At 49.1% G+C, this 15,174-nt stretch overlaps 2 protein-coding genes across 4 annotated transcripts; one reads left to right on the top strand and one right to left on the bottom strand.

Moving 5' to 3' along the window:
- Positions 1 to 388: 388 nt before the first annotated feature.
- On the bottom strand, positions 389 to 10,990 carry Nudt1 (nudix hydrolase 1). Its single transcript, XM_003469919.5, has 4 exons — positions 10,876 to 10,990; positions 7,871 to 8,036; positions 967 to 1,112; positions 389 to 708 (listed from the first exon to the last, which is right to left on the bottom strand). The coding sequence occupies exons 2-4, from the start codon at positions 8,020 to 8,022 to the stop codon at positions 536 to 538; spliced, it is 471 nt and encodes a 156-aa protein (XP_003469967.1). The 5' UTR covers positions 8,023 to 8,036; positions 10,876 to 10,990; the 3' UTR covers positions 389 to 535.
- Positions 10,991 to 11,003: 13 nt separating this feature from the next.
- Mrm2 (mitochondrial rRNA methyltransferase 2) lies at positions 11,004 to 14,934 on the top strand. 3 transcript variants are annotated; one of them, XM_005003727.3, is made up of 3 exons: positions 11,004 to 11,200; positions 12,095 to 12,375; positions 13,563 to 14,934. In XM_005003727.3, the coding sequence occupies exons 1-3, from the start codon at positions 11,163 to 11,165 to the stop codon at positions 14,003 to 14,005; spliced, it is 762 nt and encodes a 253-aa protein (XP_005003784.1). In that variant the 5' UTR covers positions 11,004 to 11,162; the 3' UTR covers positions 14,006 to 14,934. The 3 variants fall into 3 exon arrangements, with proteins under 3 accessions (XP_005003784.1, XP_003469968.1, XP_013008088.1); XM_003469920.4 differs by having other exon boundaries at positions 11,006 to 11,200; positions 12,095 to 12,381; XM_013152634.3 differs by having other exon boundaries at positions 11,046 to 11,328; positions 12,095 to 12,381.
- Positions 14,935 to 15,174: the final 240 nt, after the last annotated feature.

The following is a 15,174-nucleotide window of genomic DNA, read 5'->3' as shown; positions in this document are numbered from 1 at the left end:
TTATCCACAACCCTCTGTGAAGTTGTTAAATGTCTGAAAGTTGGACCAAGCTATAGGTTCTTTGTGTAGTGAGTGTTTTCCTGTTTCCCCTTTTTTCTGGTGGCTCCCCCAGAGAAGGAAAAGGCAGTGAAGGGAATAAGCCTGGGAGGCCGTACACCTGGGCTTTGGTCCTGAGCCCTTCACCATGTCTCAGTGTCCCCTACTGTGAAAGGGGAAGAGCCATAAAAGGGGTGGTGGCAGAGGGCAACATGCAGCACTAGGCAGAGACCTGGTCTGCCTTGTCCCCTCCCTGCTCACATGTCTGTCCAGCAGGGAAGGTCAGCCCAGCACAGTAGTGGCTTCCTGTGGGCCGGGGTGGGTGGGTTGTGCCAGTGCCTGGTGAAGACCATTAAAAAAGCAAGACCTTTATTTCCCTTTCTGTCCAATCATCTTCTAAAAGAGAAGACATAGCCCTGACCATGGCGTCCTGAGCCCAGCTGGACTGACAGTCTGTGGCTGCCCAGCAGCCAGACCCAGCTGGGACCAGCAGCTCATGCTAGATGTCATCCACCTCATGCAGGGAATAGTCCAGGATGGTGTTCTGGTCCTGGAACTTAAAGTATCCTTGAAACTTCTTCTTCTGAAGCAGAAGTGGGAACCAGTAGCTATCATCAGGCCACATGTCACCAAAGGGGATCTGGTCCAGCTGGAACCACTGAGGGCGCATTTCTGTATCAAGAGGCATAAAGGTAACAGGCTAGTGTTTGCCGCAGATGGAAATGGCCTCTGGGAGGTGATGCTGAGTAATCTTGGAGGACAGCTTAAGCTGACCGTTTTCCTTTATTTCCCAGAACAGGAAAGTGGTGTGCTCTGTGACCCCAATTGTGAGGCTCAGCCTGTGCCTAATGTCTCTGTGAGATGGGCCAGGCAAGAGACCAGGTGCTCCCCCCCACCTCCCACTGGTGGTGAACAGGATGTAGGACTCACCATCACTCTCCCTGGGTGTCCCCTGCACGCGGTCAGTACGGAAGATGTGCACATCCATCAGCTCGGGGACGCCCACAAACTCGAAGGTGATGTGGCCCACCTTCTGCAACGTGTCCACAGTCAGGCCACTCTCCTCCTCTAGCTCCCTGTATAGAGGGATGCAAAGAGACGTCAGCTAAAGCATAGTGCTTGTGCCCAGAAGTATATGGGCTGCAGAACCCAGGAGGATGCCATCCAGAGGGCAATAGCAGGTCTCAACCTGGCCCAACTGCAGAATTAATTTGAGCTTTTAAAAACTCAGAGGCAGAGGCAGGAGGATCGCTGGAGTCCAGGAGTTGAGGACTAGCCTGTTGCTAGCCAGGGCAACATGGCAAGACTGTTGACTCCAAAGAAAGGGGGTGGAGTTGGAATTTGGCCTGACTCTGGTAAGGGGCTAGGAGATGGTGAGAAGCCATGTAGGTCTGCAGTCTCATCAGTAAGGGAAGGTCCTGTTCTTCAGACTCTGCCCCTGCTCTCCTCTGTAGTAGACAGTCTCCTGCAAACTTGTGTGTGCCAGAGCCCCCACACTTGCTCTAGAGCCTGGGCCCCTTGCCCTGCGCCTGAACAATGTCCTTCCTTTAGGCCTGGTGCCCTGACCATAACCACCTCAGGTCTTGAGGGTGTCTCTGAAAGGAGGGGCTTATTTCTAACTTACGTTCTGCCGTTGAACCAGTTCTTCTGAACACTGATCTCTTCTGAACACGTTTTGGGCACCTCCCTTCACATGCCCCTCATTCTTCAGAGACACCAGCAGCTCGTGGAGCTGTAAGGGATCCTGGCAGTGTGTTAGGTCTGGGAGAAGGGGGAGGCGGAGAGAGAAGTCCGTGGGAGGAATGGAGCGGTCGGCCGCGAAAGTAGTGGTCAGCGGTGGCTTTATTCTGGGAATGCGGGGAGGGGGCCCCCCCGCCGCCGCGGGCCCCGGGGCGCAGCATCTCTGCACCGAGCCCGGGGCGGGCTGTGGTCTCTCCGGGGACACGGGGAGTGGAGACTGGCGCGCCGGTCTCTCTCTCTCTGGCGAACTCTCTCTGGCGAACTCCCTCGGACACGTGGCGTGGGGGAATCTAAATAGCCTAAGCTTAGGGCAGCACCCTAATGCCATTAGAGATGCACAGATATCTCATTGGCGCACAGGTCCTTAAGGATGGGGATATAGAATTACAATCAAGTCCATAGGGGGCAGGGTGGGGGAGGAGTTTAGCTGCAGCCTTTTCTGGTTACAGTGTTTCATCTGGGCCGGCAACTCTTTCACAGTGGAGCAAGCCCTCCTATTCACTGTGCACAGGACGCGCTTGCCTTGCCTAAGCATCTCATGCTGCCGCTAATTTAAGTCTTTAAAATTACATGTTCATCGTAGACAGTTTAGGAAACAAAACAAATCCATCAGCCACAGAGAACTCCTGCTGTCATTCCAGTAATCTTCCTTTGGGTCCTTTGTTTCTTTGGACATCCCTTAATGAAACCACAAATGCACTGTACCTCAAAATTTGCACTTAATGAGGGGTGTGTGGAACAAGTTCTCCCACGCCCTGCCCTGACTGCCTCTAACTGCTTTCTGAACTGCTAAGTATTTTTTATGGGACAAGGTCTTGCTATGTAGCTCAGGCTGGCCTTGAGCTCCAGAGATCCTCCTGCTTCAGCCTCTCACATGCTGGGATTACAGACCTGCGCCACCATGCCTGGCTCTGAATTGTTCTTACGGCGGGGGGAACCTTCTGGTCCTCATGAAAAGCGCTGTGCTGAGCGTTTAAGATTTGCACACCTTACACTGCCACCTCCATACCTAGGTGCACATGGTGTCCATGCTCCTTGGGAGCCACTTACTGTGTGCTCAGGACTTTGGGGACTCGGGGGGGGGGGGTCCTCTCCTGCTGTCAGGTGTCTTGCTTGAACACTGCCTTAAATGAGCTTGTTTCTATAAAGCAACACATCTGACCATTCCTAGGTGTATACAAGAAGATCTTTCCCAGCTTTGATCTTGAGTTACTTTAGAACAAAACCGTTTCTTTTTTTTTTTTCTGCCTGTAGCCAGGATGCTACTTTGTTTATACACAAAACACTATTTACACATTAGGTTAAATAGTTCTCGGCTTGCTCTCTGCTGTGGTATCATATGCACAGCCTGGAAATCGGTACATTCATTGAGACGGTTAATTAAAGTTGGACCTGACCTAAAAAATGAGTTCCACTTAGGGTGGGTGTGCAGTGGCTCCCCAATTAAACATACTGCAAGTGCTCAGCAGGGACTCCCCCGCCTGTCTGGCAGCAGGCTGGCAGATTTTGCTTTAAATATGGTCCCCCACTGATACAATGTTTTGACTGATTTTGGTTAATCCTCTCGCTGTACAGGCAGTCTATGCAATATCAATAATCTCTTTGGTGATGGAGCTGAAGCTCCATTTCACAGGCTGGGATAATTAGACAGATGAAGACGACCCTGTTACAGTTTTGCTAAATGGCTGTATCTGTGATGCACATGGCAGATGGAAAACAGGATGAGCAATAAATTAAGCATAAATATAGAGCAGAAGGCACCCTCCATAGTGCAGGAGGCAGAGGTAGGAAGCCCTGGGACTTGGCATTAGCTGTTCTCTCAATGGGCTCTGTGTTCCTGCTGTCGGTGTGTGGGGCTAACTAGAAAATAATGCTCACATTGTAAATGCACTTGTCCCACAACTCTAGGTCCCCACGTGCCTGCCTGCCCCCTAGGCAGAGGTGGAACCCCCACCTGTACCCAGTGGCTTCCCTCACTGTGGGAGGTGGGCACTTAGATCTGCCCAGCTGCTGAGGCGCATTGTCCTCTGGAAGCCTCGTGATGGACTGGGCTGAGCATTGCAGGGACAGGGGTCCTCCATACCAAGATTCCTGGGACGGAATCTCCTGTGGGGCTCTGCTCTGATCAGATGTGCACATAGGCCAGCTAATCCCCAAGGAGTTGGGGATCACCAGTCTCAGCCTGTGTGGCTGCAGCATTCTGTTATCCATGCATTTGGCCAGCCGCATTCCCTCTCATCCCCCAGAGGCAGGGGCATGGTGGTTTCTTGTCAAAGAAACTCTGACTGCTTCCTGTACTACACTCTGGGATGGTGTCTCCGAGTGCCCATAGAGAAGTTCCTCAGGGCTGACTACAGCCTCTTAGGAGCGTAAGTGGCACCACAATGTCCACAGGGTCAAGCATGGTGTGGCACTGGGTGCTGAACTCACCTTAGTGTAAGGACAAAGGCGTGTCCTTACCTTAGGAGAGTGTGTGAAGCATGGAAACCAGTCCTGCCCCATGGCTGGCTACCCAGGTAGGGAAAGAAGCTGGGGTAGTAGGGACAATGAGTGGGTTCTGAGCAACCCACAGGTGCATGTGAATCTCTCAGGATCATGAGACTTTTACAATAAGGCTGCAGAGATGTGGACTCTCCATACAGCCACGAAGCGTAAGCCATTCTGCTATCTGCAAAAAGATCAGGACAAACACCACTGTGTCCTCAGCCCAGACTCCATACAGCCACCGGCACCTAGTCAGCTTTTCAGAGTCCCTACATCGACTGCCCTGCCATCTACCACCTGTGGGAGGCTTGCCCTTTGCAGGAGCTGGGCATGGTGGAAGGAACCCTATGTGGTTCCACTCATCCACGACAAAGATGGCAGAATACAAGGAAACATGTTCTTCAGTGAGCGCTGTGCCAATTAGGTATCTGCACAAAAGCAAGCCCTCGTCATGGCCCTGCTGTCCTGTTATGTGTGGAAATTCAATTCTACATGCTTGTAGATACATATTTCTGTTTAGGAGACACTTAGAGCATCTTCCTAAGCTTGGGATATGCAGGTCACTTTGTAATTGTAAAAAATGTTAACCATCAGGAAAAAAGTATATGTGGGATTAAAATTAAAAAGTTGTTTACTAAAACATGAATTAAAAGGCAAGCTGCGGAGTAGAAAATATTTGCAATGTAGCCAGTTCTATCTAAAATGCACAATGGACCATGATTTGGTAAGGATAAGGCTGCTGAGGATTCAGGAGAACTGGGATGCGGAACCCTGTGGGGAGCTCAAGTCAGCACTGCTGCTTTGCAGACAGCTCAGCAGCATCTCCTGCAGCCCCCTGCAGCTGCAGGTTCCCTCCACGGTGTGGATCCACCCAACGCACATGCTGCACGCCCTGCACCAGCTACAAATTGCCAATACCTCTGAGACAGACGGGGTATGTTTTGTGCAGGAGTCTTGTACAGTGAGGAGGAATAAACATGGCCACGTACACATGTAACACTGGGAAGAAGCCAGGCACGGGGTCCCTCAGCATGAGGCCATGTACCTGGCACTTCAGGCCAGGCCCAGATCCTCAGCTGTGTCAGTCAGGCCATGGCCACCTGTCCTGTTATTCGATGTGCATGTTGATTAGTTGGGAACTCCTTAAAATTCACAGAAGGGAGTGAAACCTTTGTACACGTGTGTTACACTGCAGGAAAAATTTGACTTAAATGGAGTTCCGGCCTCAGAGATTGCTTCTAGGGGGAGTACAAAGGCCAGGGTGGGGTGTGCATTCCCAGGTGAGAATCTGGGAAGAGTAGGTATGCAACAGCCCCAGGGTGCAGGACAGAGCAGAGGACTCTAAAAATTGATGACCTAGCAATGGCCCTGGCAATCAAACTTGGCCTCATGCTTGCAAGGCAGATGCTGTGCCACTGAGTACATCCCCTGCCCCAGGTGGCGATTTTAAGAGCACTGGAACCTGTTAAAAGGGTTTCATATGAATGTGTACAAGTGCTGGGCTGGGAGGGGGAGGGCCCAGACAGTATAGCATTGGCCTGTCAGCCAGCAGAGCATGGGCTGCAGAGGAAAGGCAGTGACAGCGCAGGTGAGCGGGTGGCCTGGAAATGGAGGAGGCACAGCCAGGATGGATGCCAGTTCTGTTTGAGAATGCCCCCCCCCCCCCTTTTTTAACATGTTCTTTTTTTCTTTTTCTCGGTACCGGGGATCGAACTCAAGGCAGGTGCTTATGCCGCTGAGTTAAATCCCCAGCCCCGAATGCTCCCCTTTTGCACCATACCTATCTCCTATCTCCTTAGTCAGAGGGAGAACTATCATCCTGCTTAGCCCAGAGGGTTTGTACCAATGGCTTCTCATGTTTATTTCAAGCCAGAAATGAACAATATTTGCAAGAGGGCAGCAGGACATTGTCCTGATCCTGACACAGTTCATAGCAAACACCTCAGGAGTGCCGAGGGGAACCTGGGACAGCAGGACTTGTCAACAGCAGGACAGGCAGCTGGAACTGGGCCTTCCTACTGACCCTCAGCTGCTTCCACACTTCTCTGCACAGCCCCTGTGCATTGGCATCTGTGCTGCTGAGAAGGACATGACCCTGCCAGGACCCTGGAGAGTTCCCCCTGTGCCCAGTTTTCTGCTCTCTGGAATCCAGACCCCTGGGTGTGGGCAGACCTCTCTCCTGCTCACCTCTCCTAAGCCAGCCAGCACTGTGCATGTGGGCTAAGACCTGGTCCTCCCTCTGTCCCTGAGTCTAACGCAGAGTACAGGGTTCCACAAATTCACGACCTAACCATAGTCTTAGCAAAAAAGATGGGAAACCAGGCCTTGGCTCACCTGTCCATGTCCACTTTCATTTCTGAACACACCTCAGCAAGTCAGACTGAGTGCCCACTCACCAGATGGGTTTTTCCCCACACTGTGCCACCTTGGCACAGGGCTGTCTGTAGTGCCTGAAATCTGCCAAAATGAGACCAAATGTGTGCTCAGCCTGGGCCCTTCATATTGAGGTGTGACTCTGTCATACCCTATGAAATCAACCAGCAATTAAAAAGTGGGAGATAACCCTACTATGTAGTAAGGGGTTCATTATCTTATCTGTACATGTACCTCAAAATACCCACCACCAGAGGATAAGACATACTTTTTTTTTGACTATAGGTGGAATTAAAAAGAAAAGAAAGCCTCTAGGCTGCAGTGTCCCAGCCTCCCTCCTCCCTGGGAGCCTCTCTCTGTATCTGGGATTTTGTTATCTTTCAGGGAAAGTGGCTTTAAGGTTGACACAACTGGAACAACAATAATAAGAACTATTTTTGTGCAGGGCTTTGCAGTGCTTACACTGACAACCTTATTTATCCCTACAAGCTTGTGAGGAGCAAACAGGGGAAAGAGGTTGATATCTGGAGGACAGTGTAATCTTGGGCAAGCTGTGCAACCTTTCTGTAGAGCTTCAGCTCCTTCCCATGGGAAACTGGTTGTAGAATTGAGCTGTGTGTGCCAAAAGTTTAGATTAAGTGTGACCATGAGTTTTCCAAAAAGTGAGGAAATCAAATTGCTGATGAGCTCTGTAGCTACATGAGGAAGCTGGCATTGTGCAACTGAAGCTGTAACGCACCGCAGCCTGCCACACACATCCTGGAAACAGCCACCACCGTGTGGGAGCAGCTAACACGTTTAGTACTTCCGTAAGTTAGGCAGGTCCAAGTCCTCTGCATGCATTTTCTCATTTTTCTTCACAATATTTCTAAGAGGTAGGTTGGCAAGGTTATTTACCTTTTGCAGATGAAGGTAGAGGCTCAGCCAGGTGTGATGGAGCAGCCTTATATTCCTAGCACTCTAGGAGGCTGAGGCAGGAGGATTGAAAATTCAAGGTCTGCCTGGACAAACTTAGTAACTTAGACCCTGTCATAAATAAGTGATTAAAAAAGTGTTGGGGCTGTAACTCAGTACCAAGTGCCTGTGTTCAAGCAACAGTGTGTGTGTATGGGAGGGAGAGACTCAAGGGTTAAATATATGCTCCAAGTCACACAGCTCTAAGTTTGGACGTGGCTTTATACCCATCTTCATGCCCTGCCAGGTGGGCTCGGTGGCCAGACCTCCACCCTTTTCTCACCTTTTGGCCCCATCCTCGATGGTCTCTCCTTCTTGTATCTTGCCCCCGAAGCCATTCCAGCGGCCAGCTCCGAAGCCCCGCTTCTTCATGCCCAGCAGCACGCGCTGAGGCTGCAGCACCAGCACCAAGGAGTAGAGCTTGGAGGCACCCATGGCTCCCTGGGACTCTGTGAGCAAGTGGAAGAGCAGGGTCAGCCTCGAGGGGAGCATGGGCAGCTGTGGGTGCAGCATGAGTGCAGGATGGTGGCCTGCTGGGAAGAAGATGCACTCTGGGAGATGGAAATTACCTAGTGATAATTTCCCAGGCCTGTGACACGCAGCTTGGCTGGCAGCAGGTACAAAACCACCCTTGAACCAATTATGTTCTGGGCCAGACAAGCCCACCACCAGCATCCAGCAGCAGAAGTGTCTCAACTTCCTTTCCCACTTGGTACTCTTGGCTATATAGGACAGCGCAACCTTCCCAAGGCTGACTTGTTGCTCTGTATCTACCTTAGGACCCCCAAGTCTATATGCCACAAGCAGGGCAGGCTAGTCCCCAGACAGCCATGCAATTTACTGTGATTTTTGTAGCCTTGTTCTTTTCATTCACAGGGGCTCCTTCCAGCCCATTGGGACCTGACTTTGCAGTAACAGACACCCAGAGTTTTAGGAAGTGCCCAGCTCCAGATGGGCAGCTCTGCTTTCCTGTACAGGAAGGCCTATCTCAACTCTGCACTTACTGTTGGTGAGGGGCGGCTTCCTGATCCCACAGGTGTTCATGGATCAGAGAAAGATCAAGTGCGTGGGCATGCATTTGTGGTGCCTTTGCCAGGCCCTGGTGGAGATAGGATCTAGTTTTGGCCTGAGGAACCATACCTGTTTAGAGTGGGATTCTGAACCAGGGATCCTTCTTGGAGGTTATGGTGTCTAAGAAAAAGGACCCAAGCTGAGGCCTATGGTGGGGTTGTCAGGCAGGGCAAGTGGGCTGGGGCTGGGCTTCCCTTGAGGCTTTATCTGTCCTGATAATGACCTGTCTGTACCTGAGGCCCTGACGTCCCAACTCCAAACCTGTTGCTGCTAGCAACAGTCCCTTACTAACCACTAACTATATATAGCTGCTTTTCTGTATTTCTAAGAGTGTGGTTCCAGGGCTCCCTCAGATACCAAAATCTGAAGATGCTCCTGTTATTAGCAGACAATAGTATGCCTGAGGGATTGGGATGTGAGGGGAAGGCTGGTGTTCAAAACAGCATGCATTACCAGATAATTAAAGAAAAGCTTCAGTGTATAATGCAGTTATGATCATCTGTTAAGGTTTGCAATCTAAAGCAAACCCACATAGCACAATGTTATATTAAGGTTATGCAATGTGCACATTCCTTCTGATACCTGGCTATCTAACTCCAGAACAAGGCACACTGCATTCCTGGCTGTCATAGCCCACAGCACAGTTATCAGAAAGGGAAATGTTCTTTAAAGAACGTCCTGGGGCTGGGAATTTAGCTCAGCGGCATAAGCGCCTGCCTTGCAAGCAGGCAGTCGTGAGTTCGATCCCTGGTACCAATAAAAATGAAAAAGACAAAAAAAAAAAGGAACTTCCTGTGTTGGTCTGGGACCCGGTTTAAATTAATAATCTATCTTTTTAAATTTCTTACATGCTTAAAGCCCCTGAGGAAATACAAAGAGATATTTTGTGATTTTTAAGTAACTTGTAAGTGAAAATGCAAGAAGCAGGCTGGGAATTTAGCTCAGTGGCATAAGCGCCTGCCTTGCAAGCGTGCAGTCTTGAGTTCGATCCCTGGTATCAAAAACAAAGCAAAGCAAAACAAACAAACAAAAAACACAAGAAGCATCCTGATTACCCCAGTTCCCTAGATCCCAGGAGTGACTAACTCTTGGGTACATAAAAATGTACACAAACTCCCATCCAGTGTAGATGTCTTCCTACGACTGCCTGTATTCTTGCTAGAATGAGTAAATATCTCTTTAGGTACTTCACAAAAAATCCTATTTTTCTGTACTGCCTATGTGGTCTTATCTGAATTCTTGCATCAAATACACAAAGAACTGAGGGCCAAGAAAGTGAGGAATCAGTTCCTTAAGGTACCAGGACCCTGCTTTCTGGTAACAATATCCCTTAAGTAAAATCCTGTAACATTTTAACTTAACTTTTTTAACTTTTTATTGGTACCAGGGATCGAACTCAGGACCGCCTGCTTGCAAGGCAGGTGCTTATGCCACTGACCTAAATCCCCAGCCCCTAATCCTGTAACATTTGTGCATAACCTATGCACATCCTCTTGTATACAATGTGAATGTCATGTAAACAGTTATGCTGTACCATTTAGGGAATGATAAAAATGTATCACCACTGATAAATTATTTTTGAGATTTTTTTATACACGTTAAATTGATGCTGAACCCAAGGATACAGGAGGCCAGTGTATTTTCAAGTTATCCTTCATGACAGACCCAACACTGACAAGAGTGAAGGTTTACTTTCCCCAATTTTAGAGAAGGCTGAAGCTCAGTCTGAGTTAACCCAAGGTTGTAAGGCAGGGGGAGAAACTAAACCTGGCTGTACAGGATGCCAATGTCTAATATGTCCACAGATGATGGGTAAATCAGAGGGTCCTCAAGGAAGTCCCTGGTGCCTAGGGTTGGGTGCTGGCAATCCTGCTCCTTAACCACGCGGCCTCGTAAATAGAGGCTGTTAACAGGGCTGAAGGCAATCCAAGTGTGTGGCAGTGCTCAGCCATGCATACAGTGGGCACTTGGTAAATGCTGGACATCCATTAGCTGTGCCTAGTATTGGATCCCAGACACCGGTTCCCCATTCGCGACCCCCACCCTCACCCCCAGACAACCTCTGGCCCAGCTCACCCTGACCCACTGATTGACCCTATTATTGTTTCCCTGGTACTCCTCCAACCTCCGAGCCTGGAATGCTCCAATCCCATCTCCCTTCCCTGGGTCGCCTCTGGTACTTCTTGGTCTCTCCAGACCCCCTGTCTCCACGCTCACCCGCTTTCAATCACCCAGTCCCGGGCTTTCCCAGTCTCTGGCTAACAAGTCGCGCGCCATCCACACCCGTACGCAGCTTCCGGGGTTGTAAGGGGCGGGCCTTGAACCGGAAGTGGGACAGGGACTTCCGGTGGCGCGCCGGGACGGGAGGTGGTGTTCACGGCTGGGTGATTTGGACCCATGCTGCTTTGCTTGCGGGGAAACGGGTGAAGTTGGGTCTCCCAGTTTCATTCGACGAAGAGGTTCTGGCCCACTCTGGCCCGGGGTTCGGGACGTGAAGCCGAGCGATGGGTCCCGGTCGCAGCCTATCCTCGGGAATCACAGGGTCTGTGAAGGGAGGTAACTGAGGCCGAACGCAGACTTGGGGTTTTCTTGTAGTCTTGTAGAACACAGTGAGAATTTGTTTTGGCTTTTGTTAGCGGGTCTCGCTATGCAGCTCAGGCTGACCTCAAGGTGAGTTCAAACTCACTGTGTAACCCACAGGTTACTCTCGAACTCACGGCGATTCTCCTGTCTCAGCCTTCTGAGTGCTGGGATTACGGGCATGCGTCAACACCCCCAGCACAGTGTGAATTTCAGCCAGACAAGGAAAGAATATTCCTTTCATTAATGCCAGTACTGTTAACCAGTACTGGGAATCCGCTGATCATTATAAATGAGGTGATGTTTGAGTTTTCCTTCTGAAGAAACCTTCAGGGGGAGAAAAAGCCCTTCTTGAAAGCAGAAACCTGTACACTGTCAGCTGCTAGGTTCCTATAATGAAGCAACGCGGACCCAGCACCTTAAACACAGACATTTCTTTCTCACGTTCTGGAGGCTTGAAGGCGCAGATGTGCCTTCAGGATGTGGGCAGGGTTGGTCCCTCCTGAGGTCTCTCCTCGGTTTCTGGATGCCATCTTCTCCCCGTGTCTTTATGTGGCCATCCTTCTGTGTTTGTGTCCTAATCTTAGAAAGGACACCAGTTGAACTGGATTAGGGCCTACCCCAATGATCACATTTTACCTTAATTATCTGCTAGAAGACCTTATCTGTAACTACAGCCGTATTCCTGGGAAACATGAGTTTGAGAGGGCCAGAGTTGAGCAGGGCATTGTCAAACCACCTCCTCTCTTTGGGCCTTTGCTCCATTTCTAAAAATGAGTGGGTTGGGCTAGAGACTCCTGGACTTGTGACCTCATCAGTGTGATGCTAGCCTGCTTGCACCCTTTCCTCACACTAGGTGTTGGAAACTGCTGTGTGCTCTCCGTCATGAGAGGTTCCACACTGCTGCACAGCACTGCAAGGGCCGGACAGGCACTGAGCACCTGTGGCTGATGCGACATTTAAAGGACCCCTATGTGAAAGCTGCCAAGGTGGAATGTTACCGCTGTCGGAGTGCCTTCAAACTCCTGGAGATCAACAAGAAGCACAAGATTCTACGACCTGGCCTCCGGGTGTTGGACTGTGGGGCAGCTCCTGGGGCTTGGAGTCAGGTGGCAGTGCCGAGGGTCAATGCCACAGGTACAGGTAGGGCCTCCATAGTACCATCAGCACCTTCTGATCACTGTGAGGCTGAGGGGATGCTAGCGAGCTGCACTCTCTTGGGAATATGGAGAAGTTGAGTCACTCTCAGAAGTACCTACTTCTGAGGTGATGGTTTAGGAATAATGATAAAAACAACACTCACTTTTTCAAAATGAAAAACAGGGACTGCGCATATGACTTTGTGGTAGAAGCTTGCCAAGGGTGCACAAGGCCCTGGCTTCGATCCCCAGCTCCACACAGTCACAAAGGCAAAACAGAAATTCAGAATGAAAATTAAAATCTCGCGGGGCATGGTTGTTTGATCGTGTAATCCCATCACTTGGGAGGCTGAGGCAGGAAGATCACTGTAAGTTTGTGGGCAGCCTAGGCCACATAGTGAGACCCTATCTCAAAGGAAAAAAAAAAGGTCAACTCATATCACCCAGTATAGCACTAATATGTATTCCAGTTTTTTAAATTTATATTTACAGTGTTAGCTATTGGTCTTAAAGGAGCTGCTTATTTCTCTGATGATATATATTCGCATCTTTCCGTGACAGTATAGCTAAGTCAACCTGGAGGCTTACCAAACCTGAGGCTCACCATCAGAGCTAAGGTTCTCCTCAGTGGAGGGAAGTGGTGGGCCCTGGCAAAAGCCAGCTTTGGGTGCAGTTATATACTGGAAGTCTTGTTTCAAAGTTAGGTGGAACTGGCATCTTTTTATAACCTTTCCCTCAAGTATGCACAAGCTATCAGTTTTTGTGCTTCATTTCCCATCTCTGGATTTCTGAGTTTCTGCATTGAAAAGAATTGGATTAAGCTGGAGGATGGATTCATGGATTTAATCCCAGTGGGTCATTTTCTGTTTTGTTTTTATGTAAAAGACTGCTCAGAAGAAGCCCACAGAGAGGGAACCTCAGGTAACAAAATGACAATGGAATGGGAACTAGAAGTCGTAGCTGTGGCCCCAACTCACCTGTCACTCAGGATGACTAGAATAACAACTTCCTTTTTGGACCTTCGTGTCCTTAGCTGACTGCCCTTCCCCCACTGCAGATCATCATAAGATGTTTAGATAGTATGCATGGTTGCACACTGGCTCTCTTAATCAGCCCTGACATTATTCCGTTAGTTTGTGTGATACAATTTTGTGGGAGAATTTACATTTACTGTTTCTTTCATAGATCCCAGCTCTCCTGTTGGCTTTGTGCTTGGGGTAGATCTTCTTCACATCCACCCTCTGGAAGGAGCAACTTTTCTGTGCCCTGCTGATGTGACTAACCCTAAGACTTTCCAGAGAATCATGGAGCTGCTTCCTGGTGGGAAGGCAGATGTGATTCTCAGCGACATGGCACCCAATGCCACAGGGATCCGGGACCTTGATCATGACAGGCTCATCAGCATGTGTCTGACCCTTCTGGACATGGCTCCAGACATTCTGCACCCTGGTGGAACGTTGCTTTGTAAAATTTGGGCTGGAAGTCGGAGCCATTGGTTACAGAAGAGACTGACTGAGGAGTTCCAGAGCACAAGAAATATAAAACCTGAGGCCAGCAGGAAAGAGTCATCAGAGGTCTACTTCCTGGCCACCCAGTACCGCAGAAGGAAGAGCTCTGTGAAGCAGTGAACTTTCCTGCCACTGTTACAGATCTTTTATGCTAAGTTTCTGTCTTTCATGGGTACTGGGTCCTTTTGAACTTCAAGTAGAGCTTGGATGTTTTCTTGAGTAGCTGAGATTAGAGTTTAGTCTGAGAGATGAGTAGGACCATGGGGAGCCAGTTTGGTTTTCAAAATGGAAAAGATATGACAAAATACCTAAGGGGGATGAAAGATTGAAATTTAAAACACCAATGTTTCGTACCATGATTTTGTTGTTGTTGAGGCAGGGTCTCACTATGCAGTTCAGGCTGGCCTTGTGCTCATTTTGAGCTCAGGATGGTCTCGAACTTGCAATGATCCTCCTGCCTCAGCCTTCCGAGTGCTGAGATTATAGGTGTGTGCCACTATATGTATATATCATGATTTTTGAGGAGAAAGTTATCAGAAAAATAGGTGGAGATTGAAGGATGTAAAGAGGCAGACGGAAGGGAGGATTAAAACAGATTGAGGCAGTGATGAACATTCCCACATAGGCCTTTATGGAGCTCCTCAGCTTACCGAACATTCATTGATGGTGAACCTTTTACAGCTTTCAGTGATGCAAACAGCACACTGTGGCATGGGTTCACCACCACTGTTGAAGATTAGCATGTTACACAGGAATGGTGTTCATCTTGCTTTCAGAACACAGTATATAGATTTGAGGTTATTGTAGCTAAACTGCATAAATAAAAAAAATACCCTGGAGTTTTCATCTGGGAGTTGATTACCATCTCTGGTGAATAATCTGGAAATACATCCATTCTTCCAGCACAGAGTTCCTAGGCTTTTAGAGGAGACATTTGGTATGAATGCATGCGCGGGGTGTGTGCACGTGCTATGCTCTGTGCTCTGATTTGCTGGGATTATATGTAATACTCCAGTCTTCCAAGACCATAAAGGTATCTACAAGAACAAGCAGTGATGTGGTGTGTTCATTTATTTTCTTTCACTCTTTCAGGGAAGCAAAACTTTATCAAAGAATATAGATTGCATTACATCAAAGGGTCCTCATGCTTTTAAGTTTTTCTTTTAATTGCTTGGTTTCTTTAAAGCCATTTCCTGGAGGCGCCCTCATCCCTCAGGAGGAGTCTGTTGGCTGTAAGGATGATTTCACACTGAGAACTAGTAGGAAAGACAGGCTATTTCGGGATGTAG

Source organism: Cavia porcellus, unplaced genomic scaffold (genome assembly GCF_034190915.1).
Source record: "Cavia porcellus strain 051 isolate PalLab524CR breed Dunkin Hartley unplaced genomic scaffold, mCavPor4.1 scaffold_23, whole genome shotgun sequence".
NCBI classification, from domain to species: Eukaryota; Metazoa; Chordata; class Mammalia; order Rodentia; family Caviidae; genus Cavia; species Cavia porcellus.
This window is presented reverse-complemented; position numbering and strand designations above follow the sequence as displayed.

Bases quoted from the DNA above. Each gene is read 5' to 3' on its own strand.
- Nudt1 (XM_003469919.5), bottom strand. From the start codon at position 8,022: ATGGGTGCCTCCAAGCTCTACTCCTTGGTGCTGGTGCTGCAGCCTCAG. The intron at 1,113-7,870 runs GTGAGAAAAGGG...CCCTCTATACAG, and splicing joins ATCGAGGATGGGGCCAAAAG to GGAGCTAGAGGAGGAGAGTG. The intron at 709-966 runs GTGAGTCCTACA...CTCTTGATACAG, and splicing joins GACACCCAGGGAGAGTGATG to AAATGCGCCCTCAGTGGTTC.
- Mrm2 (XM_003469920.4), top strand. From the start codon at position 11,163: ATGGGTCCCGGTCGCAGCCTATCCTCGGGAATCACAGG. The intron at 11,201-12,094 runs GTCTGTGAAGGG...TCCTCACACTAG, and splicing joins CTATCCTCGGGAATCACAGG to GTGTTGGAAACTGCTGTGTG. The intron at 12,382-13,562 runs GTAGGGCCTCCA...TTTCTTTCATAG, and splicing joins GGTCAATGCCACAGGTACAG to ATCCCAGCTCTCCTGTTGGC.